Consider the following 23350-nt stretch of genomic DNA (forward strand, 5'->3'; position numbering starts at 1 on the left):
TTAAGATTATAAATCATAGACTGAGTGTGACATGCATTTTTTTTGTTAGAGAATTTTTCAAAAATTGTTTTATTTTCTCCTCTACAGGTAAAGGAGTCTCTTGAAAATTTTTGGAATGGGTCTTCACCAGTTCATCACATTTAGACAATTTAACATTTTGCTGGTTTGGTTAAGATTAGCTCTTTTGTGAACAATAATCGTTTCAAGTAATGTTGCACATTGTAAAGTGGCTTAATTCTGGACTTTCTAGGTTATTTATAGAAAATGTCAGTATTAGGTTGGACTACTGAACTTTATTTTGGGGTATGGATGACACATAACTGTGTGTTAGAGTCAAAGTATAACATTTCAACATCTGACAAAGGTTTTTCATACTCACGGATTACCTAATAGAAATTCCTTTTTGGAAAAAAACAAGAAAAAAAATCTTAAAGTATTTCTGATACTGATAATTTCCCGTTCTCTCTCTAAATTAGACACTACTCGTCTTTCATATAAAATACCAGCAGCGCTCAATGAATAACGTTTGTTCCGTGAAAATGGAAAGGATTAAATACTTTGGGAAGATGCGAGAAGGAAATACGACGTCTGGAACGCGTCGATGACGTCAACGCGCAGCAGCGTGACGTTGGAAGGCGTTCAGGAAAGAGAGGAAACGTTTGAACAACGTGAGCAGTTTGATCTTCTGTTGCATTTAATATTTCAGCGCCGGAGTTGAACTACTGCTAACAACGAGATTAAGCCGCTGTTCATCCAAATAGGTACAGAAACCGGATGTTCGGTTGGTCATAGAGTTAGCTCTCAAAGTTAGCTTCTGTGTGAGTTTGTGTTTACTGCAGTTAGTTTTTGGACTGAAAGATCTGAAAATATAATACCATTACTGACTTTTCCAGTCAGTAGAAGAACACTAGTTTTCCTCTGAATGGCAATGCTTTCTGTTGTTTGTAGTTTTAAAATAAATACCAAAAATTGATGGGGGTAATATCTGCTTGTGTTTGTTTGTGTGTTATTGTTAGACACTAGGATTATCGCCATGGCTCTCAATAAATCTATGCATCCCCGGAACCGATACAAGGACAAACCTCCGGACTTCGCCTACCTGGCGTCCAAGTACCCGGACTTCCAGCAGCATGTTCACACCAGCCTCACAGGAAGACCTGTGTAAGTTTTTTTTTCCCCTCTACGTTTTGTTTTAAATAGTCACTATCCAGTCAAAAAATATTGCTTAAAGTGTCACTGACCCCTTGTAATGGATATGCAAACCAAATGCTGAAAAAACCAAAGCCAGGATTCAAACCCAGGACTTTTCAACTCTACTGTGCACCCCAACCATGATTCCCCCATCTGTCAGTGAGACTTCATTTATTTGAATGTGATGCAAACTTGCAATTATGTAGAACACACAATTTAATTTAGGATTATTAAATTCCATAAATTTGTTTTATGTTTCTCTCTGTGTGGCCTCTGCAGCAAAATGCAAAAAAAGAAAAGAAAATGTGTGACTAGGGATTAATGATTCTGCTGCTATGGAAGAGAAACTCCAGTATTGCTGCATCTCTCATTTTTCTGTCTTTTTTTGGTGGTATGACACACGATGGGGACTGGGATCACTGTCATGCTTTTGTTTTCATCACTCAGAGATAAAAATAAAACAAGACAGATAATATATTTTGGCTACCTTTAGACATATTTAGGCTAAGACAAGTAGAGGAGTTTCAAATTAATGGTGAAGATAATAGATGCTGTGTTATTCTGGTAAAGAAGTACCAGTATATAAGTTGACAATCGTTTAATGATGCCTGGACTGAAACTTGGAAGTAAAAAAAAACAAAAAAAACAACATTCATAGTTCCTTCTTGTCAGCTGAGCTCTCCTGATGAGTTAGCTTGATATTAGCCTGATGTTTATGTCCAGCAATACAAACCAAAGTTCAGTTCAATCGTCCAGGGATCGGAATTAATTACATTTAGGCTTGGATCAGAAACCAGCTGCTTAGACGCTGAACAAAGTCAGATTTTATTCATCTGTGTCCATGAATGCATCGAAATTAAACCTAAGATTTCAGCCTATAAATTCATCAGCCAACAGAATTTACAGTGTTTTTAAAAATAATTTATGCAGTTTTTTTCCTGATGGATTCAGCCTACTGCCTCTACTCGCATCTGTCTCTTATCTGTCACTGTCTTTTATAAAACTTGAATCAGATAAAATCAGAGACTGCAGATCAGATTTTTTTAGAAACCAGAAAGCAGCATTGGTTTCAAACCATTAGGGATCATTCACAACAGATTTGCTTAATCTACTTTAGTCAGACTCTGGTTCATTTTCCAAGAAAGTCTAGTTTGTTGGGGGAGGTGTGAATGCACAAACTCTGATGCGGACCAAAAAAACTAATTCTGGTCCGCCTAAAAATTTTGGTCTTTTGTTGAAGTGGACTCTGGTGCAGTTTGAATGGATATGTGAATGCGAGTCGGACCGGAGGCTGCTCCAAAAGCAGGAAGTGGACCACAGCGCAGGGCATTCTGGGTAAATGCAACTGAAACAAAGGCAATTAGCGTGATGCGAGCGGAAGAAATGACTCGTAGTCTTTTGCCAGAGATTTAAGAGAAATCCTATAACGGCTAAAATCTGATGCCACTCCATTTTGGCTACATTTTGTGAAGAAGGAAGTTGCTCTTGTGTCTTCTTCTGTAGTTTTTGTGTCATTTCCTTCAGTGGACTATAGTACAGCGCTACTACAGGCGAGGGGGTGAACAGGTGTTTTAAAAGGTTTAGTATGAAAGCGAACCACACCAGCAGAAAATGTAACAATCGAACTGATTCAACCAGACAGTCGGGTGTAAAAACACCCTCAGTGAGGACCAGAACCTTATGCCATAAGCAAAGCATTACACCCAGGCGGCAGAAAAGTTTGAATTATTTGACTTTGTTTACAATAATGACTCCTTGAAGCCTTGGAAATCGTACTCTCTGTTGATAAGGAAACCACTTTTCCTCATTATGCAGATGAATGTGGACGTATGGGTTTGGGAAACCTCTGGGTGTGTGGAAACACGTTGGTGTGGGCTGTGAAGTGGCCAGGCAGCCATCTTGCAGTGGACGCAGTGTGGGTGTGTGGGCACGCTGTAAACCATCGCTCCCTGTGCTGGTCTGACAAGTGCTAATTAACATGTGATGGCGTTCCCGTGTCTGCGTTTTCCTTACGCAGACACGGGAAGAACAAAGAGCTGGCAGGTTTTTATCCGTCAGTATGAAAACTGAATTTAGACAATTAAAGAACTTGCTTTGAGTTTAGAGCTTTTAGAGCAGAGACACAACGGATTAGTCTGAGACTTGTGCTTCACTTCTGATGGATGGATTAAGTCCTGCAGATATTGCATTTTATATTGCAACAGAAGAGACTTTGGGTTTGATCTGAGGCACATTTTTCTTTGCTTCATGTTCAAGAAAATCCTGCTTTCTTTTATTTGGTCACAACATTTTGCACCCGAAATGTCGCTCGGTTCTCTCTAAACAGATCAAAAAACCTGAAAACATCCCAGGGCTCTTTCAGCTTTTCCAGCTGACACCTGTGTTCAGGTTTATCCGTCTGCAGTAATGTCCTTCCTCTTCCTCCTCTCCCTCTTCAGTCCGGCGGTCCGTCAGTAGACGGGAGGATTAGTGTGGTTTTGTATCTTCCAACCAACTCATCTACTGGGTTTTTAAAGTATTTAAGCAAAAGAAATTGGGGGATGAGAGTAATCTCAGGGAGACACTCGCTCCATCCTCGGAGGAGACGCGTCTCCCCTCATTCAGAGGCCGCCGGTGGAGAGCGCTGATAGCACCCCAGACCAGAGGCAGCTGCAGAAATGTGCTGGATTTGATTTGAATGGAAGTGGGGAGGGAAAAGATAACGACCCCTCTCCTCACCAAAAATCACCCTGAATGTTGGTTTGTTTTCAGCGTGTCGGGTTGTGGAGCGAGGCGGACAGAAGGCGTAGGATTAGGAAGGAGCAGCGGTTATTAAAGATGCATTAGCCTGGTTGACACTTAATTTAAAAATGTTAAATTTTCACTCCACTTCTGTTCAGAGATGTATTAATAGTCAGGTTCTTAGAAGAGAAAATAGAGATATAATGAGGAACCTTGATGGGTTTAAATTGATCAGCGTTGCCCGGCAGTGATTCACAGCCGAGCTGCTAATATTCAGGGGCTTTTAAGCCGTCTCATGTGAGCGAGGTGAGGGAAACGCTGCAGGTTGGACGGGTTTTTAATTCACTTATTTAATTTAAATCCACTGTGAGGATGTCGGTGTCTCTTTTTTTTTTTAAGCTGTTGTGGCTGTGCAAGCTTTTTTATCAAATATCTGTGGTTATTTTAATACAAGAAGTTGTTGGAATATTGGAAATCATTGTCATGAATTTCTTTTAAACCTTCCAGAAAAGCAGACAGTGCGAGCCGGTGACGTGTGTGGGCGTGTTTTTGTGACAATAAAGCGCAGACAGAGCCTTCTGGAGAGATCTGCTGCTTTTTGTTCATCAGCTGAAATCTCCCCCACCCACATTTGAAGTGGCAGTGATTCATTTATTGTATTATTATTATTGTATTAATTTCTAGGAGGGTCCTGCATTTGCTGTAGATAACAGCCAAAGAGCTTTTGATTTATTAAAAAACTAATATAAAATAATAAAAGTGAGCTGCTTTTCTTTGTGTGGTTCTTCACGGTGCTCATCACTGATAGGTAAAGAAAAGGGCTGGAAGCATAATTATTTGCATGTCATTTAAAATAATTTTCAATTTCACCTAATTTCATTAGGTCATTGTTAAAAATGAGCTTTAATTACATTGTTATTAAATACAGCAGCTTAACTTTGAATCTGTCATTAATTATAGTAAATCTGATTGACCTGTTCTTGTTGATATTTGTATTTTTTTTAATCTAAGGATTTAGTTCACAGAGTTCATTTATAAATTTATCTTTTTAATTAAGATACAATTACTGGGTTGAAAGCTGAATTTAAAAGCAGACTCTTAAAAAAGATAAGTACACATTTTACGAGGTATCAGTCAGGAGACGAGTACAAATAAAAATTTTTTTATATGCATCAGCTTCTTGTTCTGAAAGGAGTCACATCTTGCTTGGTTTTCTGCTGCTGTAGCCCAGCTGCTTCAAGGTTTGACATGCTGCACTTGTCACCTTGGTTACAACAAACAACCATTTGAAATCCTCCCTCTCTCACCCTCTGGATTATGTTTTCTTCTCTATATCTATAGATGCCTAAATGTTTGGAGCTACCATGTTATTGGTACAATCTGATTTGCTGTTTGCGTCAGCACTTGGTTGAAGAGCTGTACCTAACAAAGTGGCCAGTGACAGTGGATTTATCACACGAGGAGTCAGGCTGGTGATGTCGGATGCAGAGTTTTGATCGTCGCCCTACAAATCTTCGTCTTCAGTCGTGGTCTTTTGTTTAAAACCCAAAAAACAACAGTTTACATGTGCAGTTTTAAGCTGCTGTTTAATATTTGTAGCTAAAATGACCTTCCTAAACTGTTTGTCTTTACACGCAGGTGATTGTGATAGGTTTTTAAAACGGCTGAGAGGAGAAAAGATGCTGCCTAATCAGCACAATGTGTTTCCCTGAGCTCCCACTGGGTTCAGATGAAGGTTGTCTCTGTGAGCCGGGTTTATCCATCTGACCATTTGTGCTTTAAAGCTGATCATAAAACGACTTCTCCACCTCTGAGAACACAAACTCTTATTTCTTCACAGACTCGGCCGACGGTGACGCTCCTTCTCCGTTTCAACACCCTCTTCCTCCGCTCTCGTTCAGAATCCCACTCCGGGCACCAACTTTTGCGTCTCGTGGTTTGTCCCTCCTCGGGTCCCGTCGGCTTCGACCGTGTCGTAGGCGCGCAACGGCGAGCCCTGACGCCGCCGCTGCGTGACGGTGCGGGCGCGCTCACGCTCTCCTCCTGCTGCCATCAGCCATTGCTCCAGCGTGGCCGGATTTGCGTGCGCCGCTCATCGGCTTCAGTAGGTGTGGTTGCCATGGAGACGGCTGGCCCCGCATCGCAGGCTCACACACACACACACACACACACACGGAAAGGTCTAAAAATAGAGCAGCGGCCCGAGCAGCCTCCCCTTGTCTGAATATCGATCTCTATCTAACGATGCCTCTGAGGAGAAATCAGGGCTGAAAATGTGAGCGGTGGAGAGGAGGTGATGAGAGAGGCTGGCTCTCGATTTGGCTCTGAGCGTTGCGCTGATGTACCGCGGCTCGCTCATTAGCCTGGTTCCTTACCGTAACCCGACCCAGTTTCTTCCTTGGCTCATCTTTTTTTACAATCTTGCTGTGGATCCTTGGAGGTCAGCAGCTGGTGAGCTGACCAGTTAGCTTAATGAATGTTTATCAGATGAGGGAAGATGGAGCTCAGACTTGAAGTGAGAAAAGTTTATTACCTGTTTAGCTCTTCATTTGGAAAAATTGAAGAAGATGAGTTCTCCTGCTTAAAAGCTTCCGTATGCTTTTATAAAAAATGTTTATATATATATATATATATATATATATATATATATATATATATATATATATATATATATATATTTGTTAAAGCTGTCGAGTAATCTGAAAAAAAAAATCTAGCTCCTCTGCCTTCTCCCTTAGCTACTATTGCCATCTGCAGAAAAACACCACTTCTGGTCAGAAGCAACCAATCACAGCCAGGAGGAGCGCTGTTAATCACGCTTGTGTACGTGCTGTTCACACCTTCTCTCTTGCTTTGTCCTGCAGTACAGCAACAGAGAAATCTGTGGTCTGACCAATCAAATAACTTAACCAGCATTTCAAATGGTAAAATTTAGTTTTCTTTTTGAACAGATTTTAACATATTTTGTTTATTTTAACACCTCAGTGATGATGAAAGTTGCTCATTTTGAGTCTGCTTCCTGCAGTACTAACTTCCACCCTGAGGAGTGTGTTTGTTAGCATGAACTGGTTGCTCTTAGATGTGGGGCCTCGCAAAAATATGACATATTTTGTCATTTAACAACCACAAAATTTAATGCATTTCATTGAAACGTTATTTGAATGGAAAATGATGCATCGTTTTCCTTTATTCTTTAGAAACAATTTTACGTTTATTAGCTTTTGACTGCACATTATAACTTTCACTTTACTAATTTGTTATTCATCATCATGAATCTATTTATTTTTGATTAAACTGTAACACCGTCAGTTTGATAAAAGATCAAATGTTTGCTGCCATGATGTCTTGAGTTAAATGATCAAACTTCTGCTGAATCTGATAAAGGTTCTCTCCATTTTATAAAGTTGCTTTTTTTTCCTGTCTGGATAAAAATTTAAATTGTTTGAATTTTTCTCATCATGCAGTCAAGAAAAACAAGAGTTGAACGTCCGATGGTTTCTACTTTAGAATTCAAATATTTCATCTGTTTCTGAGGAGGGAGCATCTAAAACCAAAATCCAAGATAAATTGTGTCACATCTGCGTCTCTTTCAGCCGTAAATGTTTTTGTCATCCTGCTGGTTTGCTTTCACACCAACCACGTGCACAGTGCAACGCTCCCAATCACCAGGATGTAATTAATTGCGTCTGCCAAGGTGTAAAAGGACCCGGCGAAGCTTTAATTACAGCTCCCTCGCCCACACCTTCTGGTGCGACAGCTGAAACGGTTAAACACGTGGAGGAGGGAAGACGAGTCGGGCAGGGAGGGCTGGGAATAAGGAAGAGTGGAGCTTTGTGTTATGTTGGGTGTGTAAAAATCTTTGTTATCAGCGGGGGGATTTAATTTGATGGGCTGCTTATCCCCACACCGTCCCTCGTCTGTGTGCGTTTCTGTGAAATGTGAAGTGATGAGGCTCGGTGCAGAGAGCTGCAGCGGGTTAATGAAGTAGCGTTTTAAGAGCAGTTTGCTGAATTACTGTCTGGTGACCTCAGAGGTTAATCCAGCAGGGCACAAACATAAAGATAAGTGAAATCGGGCCAAATTTAAAGTTTACTTTTATGGCTCTGGTCACAAACTAATCAAAATAGCAACAAAGTGGATTTGCTAAATACTGCGAAGTGTGGAAACTACGCAGCAAGTGCCAGACTTATTGTGTAAAAAGTTGCTAAATATTTAATCATATTGCTATCCTGTGTGGTCACAATACAACAAAGCTATAGAAATAAAGTAATTATTATTTTAACCAGTCTCTTTCTCTTAAGGCTCATTTCTGATTTTTGACTCAACAAAGCCAGTTAATTAGGAGCTGATTTCAGATTTGAACAAATAAAAGGGGCCGGATTGATAATAATTAGTGTTGTGAATCGATAAAAAAAAATAAATCAGATTAATCACCATGCTTGACTTGGAAATGTTTAAAAAAAATCTTTCACCGTTTCAAACCAGACATCTCAGTTTTCTAGGTTTTTATATTCAGGAGGGTTTAAAATAAATCACTTTGTTTCAAATTGTAATTTAGAAATGTTAGCTATAAATTTGTTGTGCTGGAAGAATAATTCATTATTGCAATTCGTGCAAAACTGCGTTGCTGTGAATTTGGTAACCCTCTGCAGGAGAGGGGCTTTTAGTTCAAAATAGGTCATGTGATTAATCTGCATTATGCAATATTAATGTGTTAAAACTTTGATTAATTGCGTGTGTTAACTCGTCAGCGTCAGCAGCCTTATCAATAATCTGCTTTTGTCTTATGTGTGATTGAACTTTTTCAGAAACGTTTACTGTAATCTGGTTTTCTTGCAGTGTGAATTTCAAAGAGCCGGAGGCGGTGCGCGCGCTCACCTGCACTCTGTTAAAGGAAGACTTTGGTTTGACCATCGAGATCCCTCTGGAGCGCCTCATCCCCACCGTCCCCCTGCGCCTCAACTACATCCACTGGGTGGAGGACCTCATCGACGGCCAGAAGCAGCCTCGCCGCGGCATCGACATCGGTACGCCCTGCACCGCGTTTCTTACTGACTGCACACACGCCATCACGCATGGGAGCTGATAAGCTGTTGATAAGCTGTTTACTTCAAATTTCTACACAAAAAAATTTAATTACAGTTTCCACAGTTTGCACATTAGAAGAAACAGAGGTGAAATAAATATGTATGTATAGTTGAATTGTCCAGATGAATTTAATATATTTTAGTTTCATGACATACAGCTGCTAAGGTCAAGGTTTCTGCACTGGGAGCCAAACATAAACTGAAGTCTTATCCTGTTTTTGTGGGACTGCACCTTTAACCTTCCATTGATCTTAAGAGATGGGATCATTTGAACTACACAAGTATTTTACTCTGTTCACTAAGACCGACCTCACGTTTTGTTTTAGTTTATTTTTTTGTAGTTTTGTGAATTGACGGTCTGATGGGTCAAACTCCCTGCTTCCCTCTGCTGCTCTCGTCCGGAGCGTCGCACTAAGACTGTGGGAGGGTTAACCGAATCAGATTTGGTTTTCTTTGTGTCCTTAAACTATGATGTGCTCCAGCATGTTGTAAAAACATTAACACCCCTTCAACTTACCAACTTTCAGTGGAGAGCCATTTTTAGGTCTTGTTACAGATTTTTTATTGAGTTTAGGTCTGGAGTTTGGCTAGGCTGTTATATGATTCGACTGTACTGTGGTCTAACCCATTCTGCTATTCTGCTGGCTGGATGTTTAGGGTCATTGGTTGCTTTTCTAAGCCGTTCATGCTCCCATTTCTGTTTTTCTTCACGTTTTCTATTAGAGAGGATTACAAAGTGTCATTTAGAGCCTCCTGCACATGACCCGAGTCATTCCCAGTTCTCCCAGTGTTAACTCAAATCCCTGTCCAGATGCCTCAGCTCGTGTCCAATCTGTCAGTCTGAGACGAAAACAACTCTGAGCTGTCCCTGCAGAGGTGTGGGTGTGTCCTCTGTGAGGCTCCAGGTCACTGATTGGTGACCCTGTAGCCGTTAGTAAGCAGAATGAAGCCGTCGTCTCTGTGATGGATCACCACTGGTTGCCCCTTTAGCAAAGGATGCCGTCTCTCTCTGAGTGTGACCTGAATAATGCATCTTGTTGCATCAAAATAATGCAATTATCACCGCTGGAACTGACGTTTATTGGCTCCAGATGTTTAGAGTGTTTAGTAGCGCATCGCATCCTGTCTTTTGTTAACTTTAAAACATCAGCGCACATTTCCATGTCATTCCCTGACGGCCACAATCATTCTTCATAGTGATGCAGGCATCATTCTCAGACGTCAGACGTGTGCTCCCTGTTTCCACAGGTACCGGAGCGTCCTGCATTTATCCCTTACTGGGAGCCACAATGAACGGCTGGTTCTTCCTCGCCACAGAGGTGGACGACATCTGCTTCGACTACGCAAAGAAGAACGTGGAGCAGAACAAGCTGTCAGACCTGGTGAAAGGTGAGTGCAGGCTCAGACACGGTGTGGGTTGTGTGATGCTGTGGGCTTTGACGCATCGTGAGTGGCGGCAAAATAAAACGGTGTCACGTCAGATTCAGTTGTGCTGCTTTACTTGTTTAGAGCAGCTCTTAAATCATTTCGTAATTCGTTTTTTTCTCTTCGACAGTTGTAAAAGTCCCGCAGAAGACTTTACTGATGGACGCCTTAAAAGAAGAGACAGAAATTATTTATGACTTCTGCATGTGTAACCCACCGTTTTTTGCCAACCAGCTAGAAGCAAAGGTAGGTGCATCCCAGTTGGTTATAATGTAATGGAATATTTTTATTCATGTTAATTATTATTCTTTCCGTGTTCAATATGGAGTAGAAAGAAGAAAAATATATCCTCTCCATCTGATATTGTTGGTCCGCCGTGTTTTATTATGTCCAGAGCAGCAGTCCACTAGGAAATTTAGCAAACTTTATGCTTTTTTTGGCAAACGTTCACTCATTTTGAATTTGAAAAGCTGAGAGATGTTTAAAAAAAACACTTGTTTGGATCATTCCTCAAGTTAACCGGAAACAACTCCACGCTGCACCACATTGAGGCAGTAATTCGTACAAACACTGAAACAAATCAATGTCTTGATGAGCTGCAGGAGGTGTGGCTGAGTGTGAAAAGCTCACCACAATGTTTTTTGGTGTCTTTGTGTTTTTAGTTCTGGCTCAGCCTCCCTGACTCAGTCAATTCGGCTCCTGCATGAAATGCTGTTTGTTTACGTGATGCTAATAAGCCCCTAATAGGATTTCCTCCTAATCTCTGTCTGTCTTGTTGCTCTCCCTGCAGGGGGTGAACTCCAGAAACTCACGAAGACCTCCTCCCAGTTCGGTGAACACGGGCGGGGTGACTGAGATCATGGCGGAGGGCGGCGAGCTGGAGTTCGTCAAGAGGATCATTCATGACAGCCTGCAGCTGAAGAAGAGGCTGCGGTGAGGACAAAAAGTATTTTTTTTATATCTACATATCAGAGCTGCACATGGTAGTGGCATGATGGATGTTGAAGTGTGCTGCAGTTTGAATGGCTTTGAAGAGGCTCAGATTGGCTGAAGAGAGAGTTGGACACTCATGAAACTCATTTTCATTTTTTGACATATCAAGATCACGACTGTGCCAGAACGCATTGATAAAACCCATTTAAAAATCTGTCAAAATATTCGATACATACTCCTTAAAATTAAATATTATTGAACATCTTTTAACACTGAATTGTCCCTCCAGGATTTTGTGATAGTTTTTCTGATTTTTACAATCAAAATCATAGATTTTGTGGTGCTAATTTAGAAATTTTTTCCAAGGAATTTTGCGATATTTACACAGATGTATGGCAGTAAATGTGACTTTTTGTTACACGTCACACCGATCACAGACTATAACTTGACATCGAGTAAAGCTGAGGCAGCAGTGTAATAAGAAACCCTGCCACATGCAGCATCACTTAAACCCAATGCTTTTGACAATCTTTGTGTAAAATTTACAATAAACCCACAATTATACATTAGCAGGAAAAAACATAAGGATCTCTTGATTTTTTTTTTTTTTTTTTTTTGCATGAATTTCTGCAATTGTTGAATCACAAAACACTGGAGAGCCTGGTTGATGTAATTTGGCATTTGGAGTCACCTAAGCAGATAAGGCGGGCCAGATTTGGCCCCCGAGCCTCGAGTTTGACACGTGAAACGGGCAGATGGATCATTGATGTAGTTGTCACCCTCAGTTACTGTAATGATTTAGGCACACACACACACACACACACACACACACACACTCACACACTCCCCACGCTGTATCTGGGAGCCACTGTGTTTGGGTGGCGGCCGTCACGTCCCCCTCCCCCAGGCCCTGTCACCCACGCAGCCGAGCGAGACCCCAGCAGAGTGGAGCTATTAGACCTGATTAGACAGGCCACACCTGCTCTGTGTGTGTGTTCGTTCATGATGCTTCAGTGGAGTGGGACTGATGTTAACACCTGCCTGCTCTTATGCGGCTCCGTGTTGCAAAATCATGAATACAGGAGAGGCAGTCGGAGCGAATCCAGATTTGTTTAGCAGCTCTGAGGTTCTAGATAAACCAAGCGGAGCCGGCTGTCACTCCCAACTGCATGCTGGGATCCCACAGCTACCAGGTGTCCATGGAAACGGTGCCAGCCTTTAGAAATGGTCCAGTGAGACACCCTGCCACCCCACTAAAGGGTAATTACTGTCAGACAGAAGCTCCACGCTGCAGCTAGAGCTGAAGTGATGCTTCTGATTCATCTCTCTATTGATATGAAAATTATTTCTGAGTTCTTCCTCTGCCTTCTCTTTTCAAAGGGGGGGAAACCGAAAGTGCAGCTGCTCTCTTTCATGACTGAAGGAGCTGCTGGTGGAGGAAGGCTTTCAGGGGATTTCCTTCCCCGCTGTGATTAGAAGTGGCGAACATCTGCTAATATTACAGCTGATCAATATTTCATTACGTCAGCTAAAGGTTTGACATGAGGCTCTCCTTGCATCATCACTTTCCCAGCATGCATGGACCTCCCCAGCGTACATGTTTGTGTCATCTGTCCACACACAAGCGGTTGCTCCAGACTTTCTGCAGAAAGCAGGAAGGCCAAAGAAAATGTTTTTAGTCTTAAACAAAGACTGTTGTTTTTGTAGTGGCAAGCGTGCAAATCTTTGACATTAGATCCCAAATCCAGTTTAAAATGTCAGCTTTTGAATTATTTCTGCAAAATGTAATATTCCAGGATAACTTTTCTTCACATGGACTAAGAAAATACAAACAGTCCTTAAACACTAAGCCTCCTGCTAGAAAGTTGAGGATGAAGATCAGTTTATCAGTGAGTCCAAACATAACGTCCAAATCAAATGTATCTTTTAAATTCTCATCAGGAGATAAATTTTGCGATTGCAGTTCTGTAACCAGAGTCCAGAACTCAACCTGACTGAAAATCTGTGGGGTCAGGTAAATATTGACAAGTCAAGATGTGAGAAATTGACCCAAAAGTCAGTAAAGCATTAGTCCAACGGTGTGAACACATCATGATTGCATCGTTATGTGTTGGATATATAAACCACATTATTAGTGGGGGGAAAAAAAAGCTCTGAAATGATTTATGATGAAAAACTGGATTTTAGCATGTGTATGTATGCTCATGAGATCCTCTATAGATGGGCTCCAACATCTGCAGATGAGCTGTAATGCTGCTCCATCCATCACAGAAGATGAGATTTAAACTCCGCTTCAGCCCGGAGGATGCATCTTCGCCAGCCAAGTTTCCAGACCGGCACTCTCTAATGTCTTCATCTTTCCTCCCCGTGCCCCAGTTGGACTCTGCTGCACATTGATCAACACCAGACTCGCGTCTTTATTGCGCAGCAGCGATTATTGATCAGGCCTCCGCCTCGGGAACACTTCAAAACCGTTTGTCTGTGCGCTGCAGGACCACGGGCGCCCGGATGTTTTCCTGCTTCTCATGTTTTCATTTTGCCTTTGTGTTGCTCCCTGAAGCCTACGCCTGGTTGTTTTGATCTCTGCTTTGTAGTTCAGGTCTGGACAGTGGGCTGCTGACACACGCTCATACGGGGTGCAGGCAAACAGCTGGTTGATGTTGATTTTTCTTCCTGCAGGTGGTATAGTTGCATGTTGGGGAAGAAATGCAGCCTGGCACCTTTGAAAGAGGAGCTGAGGAAGCAAGGGGTGAGTTTCCGCTGAGGAGCAGCACCAAGCTCTGGCCTCTGATCTCAGTTCGCTCACGCAGAAACAGCAGGTTCAGATCCCAATTAAATCTCAGTGGATGTTAGGAGGTTGATCAGCCATTTCTAACAAGCCGCTAAAGCATAAATGAGCCCGCATGAAAGAAAAAGGAAGACACACCAGCCTCTTCCGAATCCTCCTCCAGAGGTCTGAGTCCGAGTGATTGCAGGGCTGGCGAACATCCAGGGAGGAGACAGATGCTTTGCCTTAAAACACCTTTCAGTAGAAACCTCTCTGGTTAATATACCAAAGCTTTTATCACCAATTACCCAATTTAAACCTTGTTGTGTGTTTTTGCTTTGAAGTTAGAAAACTAGTCATACAGCCCTCTACATGTATTCATGTTTATGGGCACGGCTGATAAAGACGTGTAAGAATAAAAAAAAATTGTTGCATAAGCTCACTCACCTTTCCCATGATTACTTGCACTGATAAATACTACTTTAAAACAAATCTATATTTGTTTTAAATCTATGTGTTTTGGGTTTTTTGAACTGTAGTTCAAAAATATTTTTGCTCTGGGTCTTCGGCTGGATGACGACCATTTATCTTTTAGCTACAGAGAATACAGTTGGTTAAGAAAAGGCTCGGAGGTTAAAAATCTCCGTTTGCAAAATATGGTTTAGCATAGCAACCATTAAACACTAACCTTATAGGAAAACAACATTTCAGGTTTTATCTGTCTGACTCAGTGTGTGCAATATTGTAATCATGAATCCTGATTCTTGGACGCATCATTTGTGTTTCATGACTCAAACAGATAGAAAATGAAGCAGAACTTAGTGACATCGTTAGCCTTACGCTCTCATCTCATGATGATGGAAAAGAGAGAGAAGATTGAGCAGAACGCTGGTTATCCGCTTAATGTCTGGAGCTTCAGGCAGATCGTTTCCTTCAGCAGTTTATTGCGTTGGCCGTCTCTGACTCTCTCCGTTTGGTGCTCAGGTGCCCAAAGTGACCCACACAGAGTTCTGCCAGGGACGGACCATGCGCTGGGCGCTGGCCTGGAGTTTCTATGACGACGTGACAGTCCCGGTAAGTTCCTGTTTCTATCCGGTTTATTTTTACCGCACTATCGTCTCCAAGAAAAGGAGACGGGAAAAAATTGAAGATTTGTTTTAATTTGTAAGAGTAAAATTTACCACAAAAAACCGTAGTTGACACGTTTTTACCATTTTCTTTTGCCACATCAAAACCTGACCAACCTTGTTTTTTTTTAGTCTTCTGACTCGATCAAACACGGATATTTCAGTACTTTTTGGGCCTCAAGATACTTTTACGTCTGAGATTTAAACCCAAAGTTCTTGAACTGGGTTTGGTTCAGAAACCAAATCAGGCATTTTGTGAAACAAAGATATAACAGAGTACAAACTGAGATTTTACAGATTTGTATTATTATTTATGAAATGCAGTCTAGTTTTCATGGACTGTAACTGATCTAGATTTGTCCAGATGGCATAAAGTGTGAAACGGGGTGCAAAAACAGAAAATACCTAATTAGGTGAATATTTTGTGCTCAAATATTTATAATCTCCTAAAAACTGATGGAATAATTTTGAAATGTGAGTCTGGATGTTTTTTAATGGTAAATCTATAAGAACTTTGACACTAGTTGGCAGACAATGCATGAACTACTTGATAGGCATCTTTTCCTCCTTTTTAATTAAGTTTTTGCATATAAATTATACTGTATTTTTTTTATTATTTCTGCTGCTCATCAAAATAAATGAATAGATTTTTAGTGATTTCTTTATATTAGACTGATTTAGTTGGTATTTTTCTTGGATTCAACAAAAAATAACGATCTGGCCCTCATTTAACAAAGAGCCTAATTGCTTCTTTGCCATTATCTGGTATTGGTCGCCACACGATGACTTCACCTTTATAATTCAGGATCCCTTGATTGATTTATGGAGGAGTTTCAAACAAAAACATGTTCCTCTGACGGTGAGATGAGCAGCAGCCGACATCACACTGAAATCTTCTACTAATCCTTCAGAAATCCAAGAGATCCACCATTTAAGACGAGGTTAAAAGATGGCAGGAAACTCTGCTTCGTTTGGGAGGAAAATTAGAAAACGCAATAAATGAACTACTGCTTTTGTTTAATGGTGTACATAAAGAACAGGACAGTGAGGAAGCATGTGATGTTACTTCAAAGGATCCCACGCAGCTCTCTGAGGCTGTAGGAGAATAAATAAGAGGGGAGCTCTGGGTCAAGCCTGTCAGCTTCATCACAAGAAAACTTTTAATCCTACCCTTAAAAGCAGAGAGCTGCCCCCTGAGCCCAAACTATAGACTGAACTGGTTTTACAACAAAGCTGCCTGGTAACTTAAAGCCCTGACCCCCATTTCGTGTTTTCAGACTCTTTTCTCTACAAATAATGCTGCAGTCTGAGAATTATTATTTTAAATTGATAAATCATGCACACCTTTGTGCAGGTAATCCTGGAAGTCTTTGTAAATCCATGGACTCGTGTTTCTGAATCACCCTGCGGCGGGATGTTTACGTTCAGGGGCAAAACGATGGACCGATGGAAAGACAAAATGACATCCAGGATTCATGCTGTTGCAACCAAACTGGGTTAAAGGAATAGTTGGGAGGGGTGAGCCAGATTCAAAATTGTAGTTATATCCATTTCATTGTATTTTCAGCTAGTTGTTGTGTGACCAGCTGCTAATTGCCATCAAGCTTCTTGCCTGTAGATGTGTAATCCATCGGCGAGTTAATAAAATTAGGCCTATAAATTACCGACTCTGATCAGGACCTGTTCTCTGATTCCTCCATTCTTTTGATGCTCCATCCTCATCCCTCTCTCTCTCTCTCTTCAATCTGGATCTTGTCCTCCTCGCCAAGCCCTGATCCATTATGTGCACTTAACTCCTGTCCTCTGGGGAGATGTTTATGGGATTTCTTGCATGCAGTAGCCAGGCAACAGTTGCCAGGGCAGGGCTCTGCGCACACTGACTTGTCTGGACCGGGAGAAAGTTGGAAATGATTGTGACAGAAAGAGGGGATGAAAAACGCAGCCACAGCTCCGTTACCCTGCCTAACCCTGAATTAAACATGGCTAAACAGAATAGATTGTGACACTTTGCCGCAGCTCTCTCCGTTCGGGCCTTTCTGGCACAAAAGCAGCAGAGCAGAATGATTGGCCTACTTCTCCTGCTCGGCATCATTCACGCTCGGGAGCGGCCTGCCATCGGTTTCACGCAGACCCCCTCGAAGCATGTGTGTGTTTACCGGTAGTGGTCACATGGCAGAGTGTATCCATGTGCAGTTCTTTGCTCGGATCCCGTGTTCCTGTGGTGGCCGTGGAAATGTTCGTTCATGACTGTAAGGTTCAACGTGTGAGGGATGTGACAGAGGTTCAGCTGTGACCTACTTACCTTCAAGCTGCTATACATCATCACCACCAACACTAAAGTCATGAAAATATCTGGAGTTACAGAGTTAGCTTGAACATGGAAGCATCAAAATGTGGGATCGTCTCCATCAGTTTAGATGTAGTTGAAAAGTTAATTCACTTAGTTAATTAAACTGACGTTAAAGTAACGCAAACCTTTCCGATCCTACGATTACCAAATTAATCCCCATTTGCAAAAACGCCAGAATAATAAGAGAATATTTTTAGGGTATATTTTTATTACTTTCTTCAAATCTGTATCGCGTACTTACAATTACAATCCAGTTAAGCAATTTAGGGAAATACAAATGGTTACCTCATGGTTCTGTGAGCTTCTGAGAGGATCATTTGCAGCATTCGTTTGCGTTGTTGGGCCTCATCTTCCTTTTTACGATCCTCCATAGATTCTTTGTGTTTGGTGGCTTTTGAAGCACCGACTCTAATCACAGTCCAAGCTCTGTGAATCTTCTCAAACTCTTAAAGGAGCTTGCTTCAACTCCAACCTCTAGTTATCCTTTACACATTTTCCTTCCACTGAACTTTCCATAAATATAGACAGATTTTTTTGTGACTTACCCACATTGTAGGTCATAACGTCACTACTACAAAACTTTTCTGAATTATTTTATCTATTTTCATTTGAACCTTTGAATATTTTGTAAAGCAGAGAATTTTAATTTGAGGTTTTCGTTTGGTAGGAGCAATAACCGTCACGATTACCAGACGGTGAGGCGACTGTGCTCATAGAAGAGGCGGACAGAATAAAAGAAGAGAAAATATGCTGGGCTTCATCCCACCCCTCAGGCTCTGTGTTGCACATACAGGCCTCTGGTCAGAGGACGGATCAGAAAAGTGCAGAGTTCACACAAAGGTTTGGGTCAAATATAATTTAAATTGTTTGCCCTGAAGGTGGATGGTGCTGCTGCATTTTGTCTCCACTGGGACTATGTTTGGTTTCCTGTGTATAAATATAGCCAGAGAGCTCAGATGGGGGGTGACTAGCTGAAGATTATGTTGGAAAAGAACCTTTTTACGATCAAAGTGGCATTTTTAAACCAACAAAAAAATGCGTCACGTTTTCCATCATTGGTTGTCCTCAACTTGCTCTGTGTGAGTGAGTGCGATGCGGCATGCAGTGAGGTCAGGGTTGTGCGATGAATAATGGAGTGGAGGAGCAATCATAAAAGGGACACAGAGCACATGTGAGTGTTCAGTGTGCATGTTTCATTTTAAAATCTGTTTGTTTGCATTAGTTAAAGAATCTCTGTCAAGGATGTGGGCTACAGGTTCAGCCTGATGAATTTTATTGATTTCCCTCCTCTGTGCAACGAGGTGCAGATCTTTAGAAAGCTTGAAGGGAAGAGGGAGAGACGTTTGGAGCAAACAATAAGAAATATTTTTAAAAAGTCACGCTTCAACCCATTTTATTAAAGAAGTCCAACCATCAAAAATATGATTCAAATAAAAAAAAAGAGCCCTTAAAAGGGGAAATATGTTTCTTTATATATTTGTTTACATAAACCAAAACACAGACATTTCCAAATATTTATTCACACAAATAAAATAATCTTTTGCAGACTGCTATTCTAAATGAGAGAGGAGATAATTAGCAGCAGCATAAAGTAAAGCAGCATGTGGGATTCGTCTCCGGATCAGTGCAGCAGTGTGAAGGTCGCGGTCCGCTCCTCCACTCGGCTGTTTCTAGGTCAGTCGGCCATGCTGTCGGCTCCGTCTCCGCTGCCGCAGACCCCCGCCGCCCTCCGCCGCCTCCACCTCTCTGGACCCGACCGCAGTGACTCATGGGTGCAGCATTCGTGTCGCTGCTGCGCGTCTCTGCCCAGTTATGCCTGGATAATGACCTCCACCGCCCATCACAGCCCAACGATAGAGGAGATTAGACAAAAGACGCCGTTTGATGCACTGCAGGTTCAGGTGGAAGCTCGCGCCGCTGCAGCGCCCTCTTGTGGCGCAAGCGATGAATGCTCACATTGATAGGGACGTAGTAGGAATTACTTGATCAGTTTCTCATTAATATAATAGCTTGTTTTTTCATTAAAAAAAAAATAATTAAAAAACATACATCTAAATGAAGTATTTTAGCAGATGCCCTGTCAAATAAAAATTCAAATCCAATTTATTTATAAAGCACATTTAGAAACGGCAATTTTGCCAAATTTCTGTACTTGCTAATAAAATAAATAAAATAAAAGGTATATATTACTCTTCTATTCTATTAAACTGCGTCTTAAAGACTACATGTGAACTCAGATTGCTAATTTAGTCAGAAAGTGTAACCCATCATTTGAGCACACACTGCCCTCTGCTGGCAACCTCTACTCACAATTATACTTTTTCCCCCCCTACATGGTACTATTATACATTCAGATGGAAATAATAGAAAACTTTCTTTTCATATTTTTAATATCCAGTTTAGAAAAATGTTGAGATTATTTTGCATGATAAATTACCGTGGTGATCTAACTGAACCCCGTTGTAACAGCAAAATCATTCCTCTCCCTGCTGGATTTTAATCTAAACTGTACAGATAAACAACATTTCAGCTGTCCAGATTTTCTTTCAGTGCAGATTACTGTTGGATAATCTGCTTTGTTTTGTTGTCCTCCAGTCTCCTCCCAGTAAGAAGCGTAAACTGGAGAAGGCTCAGAAGCCGCTGTCATTCACGCTACCAGAGGCAGGTGTGAAGGAGCTCCAGGCCAAGGCCTCAGCTGCAGGCTGCTGCAGCAGCAGCTGTAGTTCTGTGGACAGCATCACTGCTCTGCTGGAGAAAACCCTCACTGAGCTGCGGGTAAGCTTCACGACTATGGATCCACTGCCAAGTCTATCATTATTGATGCTTGTCTGAAGCTGGTCTTTACCGATTCATTCACTACATGCACTTTATATAAAAGAATTATATATCCACATGTACTCAATTAGATATAAACTTAAAGATGTGTTCTACAACTTTCTGAACACACTGTGTTTATTTTAATATTTCAGGATTTATAGGATGTAGATGTTATAAATCCTTTATGATTTAACTGGAAAAGTCAAATAAAAATTAAAATCTCCTTTACCCTCCATATTTCTGGATTAAGTGGTTAAGTTACAAGACGATCTAAAATTTACCCAGGCACTTTGAAGAGATTCTGATACAGGGGCAGAGTGTAATTAACTGTTGCATTAATACACCCAACAACAGACCTTCTTGACTTATCCAATTGTAGCTTTAGCATCCTTGAGCTTGGAAAAATGACTGCAAGAAATAGAAGTGGCGGATTTGCGAAATTAGTTGTCTGAAAGTCTAAGACTTTGTTTAGCGGTTCTGCAGCAAATTATCTGACATAGTAGTTCAGAAAATGTAATAAGAAATAGAGAACATTGAAGAGATAAAAAATAGGACCAAACAGAATAAAAAGATATCTATGCAGCACTAGAAGAGACTAAATTACACTTTTCTGCACTCATAGAGCCTGCAAGTACACAAGAAAATGTATTTAAAGGGGCAGTGTTCTGTAAAATCAACTTTTGTTTTAGCTTTACATCATGTTGTTATGTTATTCCCTCATCATAAACATACTTGGAGTGTTGCCTTGTTTCTTTCATGCCTGTTTGAGAAATCCATTAATCTCCATAGCAACCATTCACAAAACACCTTCTTGGACCGAGCGCCATCTTCCAGACAGTGCTCCTCCTCTGAGCTGCAGTTACCAAGCTTCCGCCTCACAGAGCAGCTACCACAACTCCCCCACTCAGCTCCTTCAGACTAGCCAGCAGCAATTAGCAAACACCTGGTGGAACTGTGGATCAGCTGAGCTCACAATACAAGCTGCTTCTCAGTGCAACACTGATAAAAATCGTTGTTGAAATGTTAATAAAGGAGCCATGGTGTGATGCCTTCCTGATGACTTCGGAAAGAGAAGGAAGCTTTAAAGAGACAGAAGTTCAATTTCAAGGCTTTAAGACTTAGATTTCTTTTAAGTCATTTTACATACACAGCATCTTTATAACAAGTGAAGGCAAGGTTTTCTGTTTGTAGCATTTTGTTTTTGCTGTGGGGTAGTCAATTCTGGATTGTTTCCATCATGCTGAGCTGGTTGAGGTCATGTTTATTGTTCTGCAGGTGCTGCATAAGCGAGCTCCCTGCAGTCAACAGGAGCAGAGTCTTTTCCTGACTGCTGTGGAGAACACCTGGATCCACGGCCGACAGAAGAGGCGTGAACAGACACGTCAGCTGCGAGAGCTTCCCAGGGCTCCTCCCTGCGCTGGGACCAGTATACAAACCAGTACGGCCACAGCTGCTCCCGTTTCCACTGAAAACCGAGGAAATGACGAGAGCCAGGATGTCGACCTCAAGGGCAAATCCGTTCCTTCAAAAGAGTCGAGCACAGAAACCAAGACCTCGGCTGAAGGACGAGAAGAAAAAGAGGCGCTGGCGAACGCAGGGGGTGAGGATGTGGACATGGATTCCTCTGCCTCCGCAGAAACAAGACAGGAAGCGGACGTGAAAACTCCTGCTGCAGAGAGCGCTGGTGACACCGGGCGGCCCCGTACCCCTGGAGGGGTTGAGCACTTTCTGTTCAAGTGTCTGCTGAACGTGATTCCAGAGGGAAACGACGTAGGGGTTGAGATGCACTGGGTTGAGGGTCAGAACAAAGACCTGATGAATCAGCTGCGTACATACCTCAGGAACACACTTTTAAAATCTGTGGGGAAGGTCTGAAGTACAGGGAGACAGGAGCTGGTCTCACAGTGGTATGTTCAGACCCTGAAGTACAGTATTTCCAAATTATTTGTATCGTTTTATAAAACAGAAAACTCCTTCAAAGTTTATTAACATCATTTTATATTCTCATTTATCCCTAGCTTATCTTTTAAGGTCATTTTTATTCTTGAAACAGAAAACATGAACAAACTTTTGAAATAAATATTTCATGAAAATCTTTGCTTCATGTTTTTTTTTTTTTTTATTTCGCAGTACACTTCAGTAACCACCAGAGGGTGTGAGTCCCCTGCCCTGCTCTGGTGTAGCAGCAGTAATTCTTGTTTTATGTACCAGATTTTGTAATGACTGTCTTGGACAATTTGTTTAACTTTTGCCCGTTTTTCTTCAGGAAGCTTGTAGAGTCTCTCAGTATTTCCCATGTTTGGAGAGCCATCAGTGTCGAAGCTCTCTATTATTACCCTGCAGTTGCTGTCATACATCCGTATTAGAGTCCAGTCAATAACAGGAACACAGATTTAAACATCTTGAGCCTTGCACACGTAGATGCACAATCCCTGCAGTAAAAAAAACAAAACTGTTCCTGATCGTACAACATGTGCCTTGGTCATGGCCGGACTTTGACTCCACTGTGTGTGGGGGGGGGGGGGGAGCAAGTCATGTGCTATCCAGCGAAACTAAAACAAGTTTGTTTGCTTTGTTCTTTTTGTCATTGGCCTGTAGCTTAGTGAGTTAATGTTAACAGCTCAATTTATTTATGTTTTCCTAAAAATGTATGAAGGAGTTTTGCTTTATTGATGACACAAGAAGTCTAAGTGTTGCTGTTTTGTTGGTATCAAATAAGATTAATAATAAAAACCTATTCATCATCTATACCCACTTGTAGGTGTTTGGACTCAGGAGAGCTCATTTCCTGCAGTCAATGAGTGAGAGGTGGCATCTTTAAATGATTTTGGGGATAAAGAAAACTAATGTGAAGTAATCATATTATTTGTTTAATAAAGGGTAAAACTCTACTTAAATGTCAGCTTGAACTGTGCAGCCCTTAAAGAACCTT

General features: G+C 41.4%; 1 protein-coding gene across 2 annotated transcripts; it reads left to right on the forward strand.

Annotated features, from left to right (window-relative positions):
• Nucleotides 1-577: 577 nt before the first annotated feature.
• On the forward strand, nucleotides 578-22511 carry mettl16 (methyltransferase 16, N6-methyladenosine). Of its 2 annotated transcripts, none has more exons than XM_015002759.2 (10): nucleotides 578-668; nucleotides 1017-1161; nucleotides 8752-8939; nucleotides 10248-10388; nucleotides 10555-10670; nucleotides 11215-11357; nucleotides 14037-14106; nucleotides 15109-15198; nucleotides 20197-20376; nucleotides 21694-22511. In XM_015002759.2, the coding sequence occupies exons 1-10, from the start codon at nucleotides 602-604 to the stop codon at nucleotides 22291-22293; spliced, it is 1740 nt and encodes a 579-aa protein (XP_014858245.2). In that variant the 5' UTR covers nucleotides 578-601; the 3' UTR covers nucleotides 22294-22511. The 2 variants fall into 2 exon arrangements, with proteins under 2 accessions (XP_014858245.2, XP_014858246.2); XM_015002760.2 differs by having other exon boundaries at nucleotides 598-761.
• The last annotated feature ends 839 nt before the right edge of the window (nucleotides 22512-23350 follow it).

The sequence above is a fragment of the Poecilia mexicana genome, unplaced genomic scaffold (assembly GCF_051168715.1).
Source record: "Poecilia mexicana isolate PSO_F unplaced genomic scaffold, ASM5116871v1 scaffold_13, whole genome shotgun sequence".
In the NCBI taxonomy this organism is placed as follows: domain Eukaryota; kingdom Metazoa; phylum Chordata; class Actinopteri; order Cyprinodontiformes; family Poeciliidae; genus Poecilia; species Poecilia mexicana.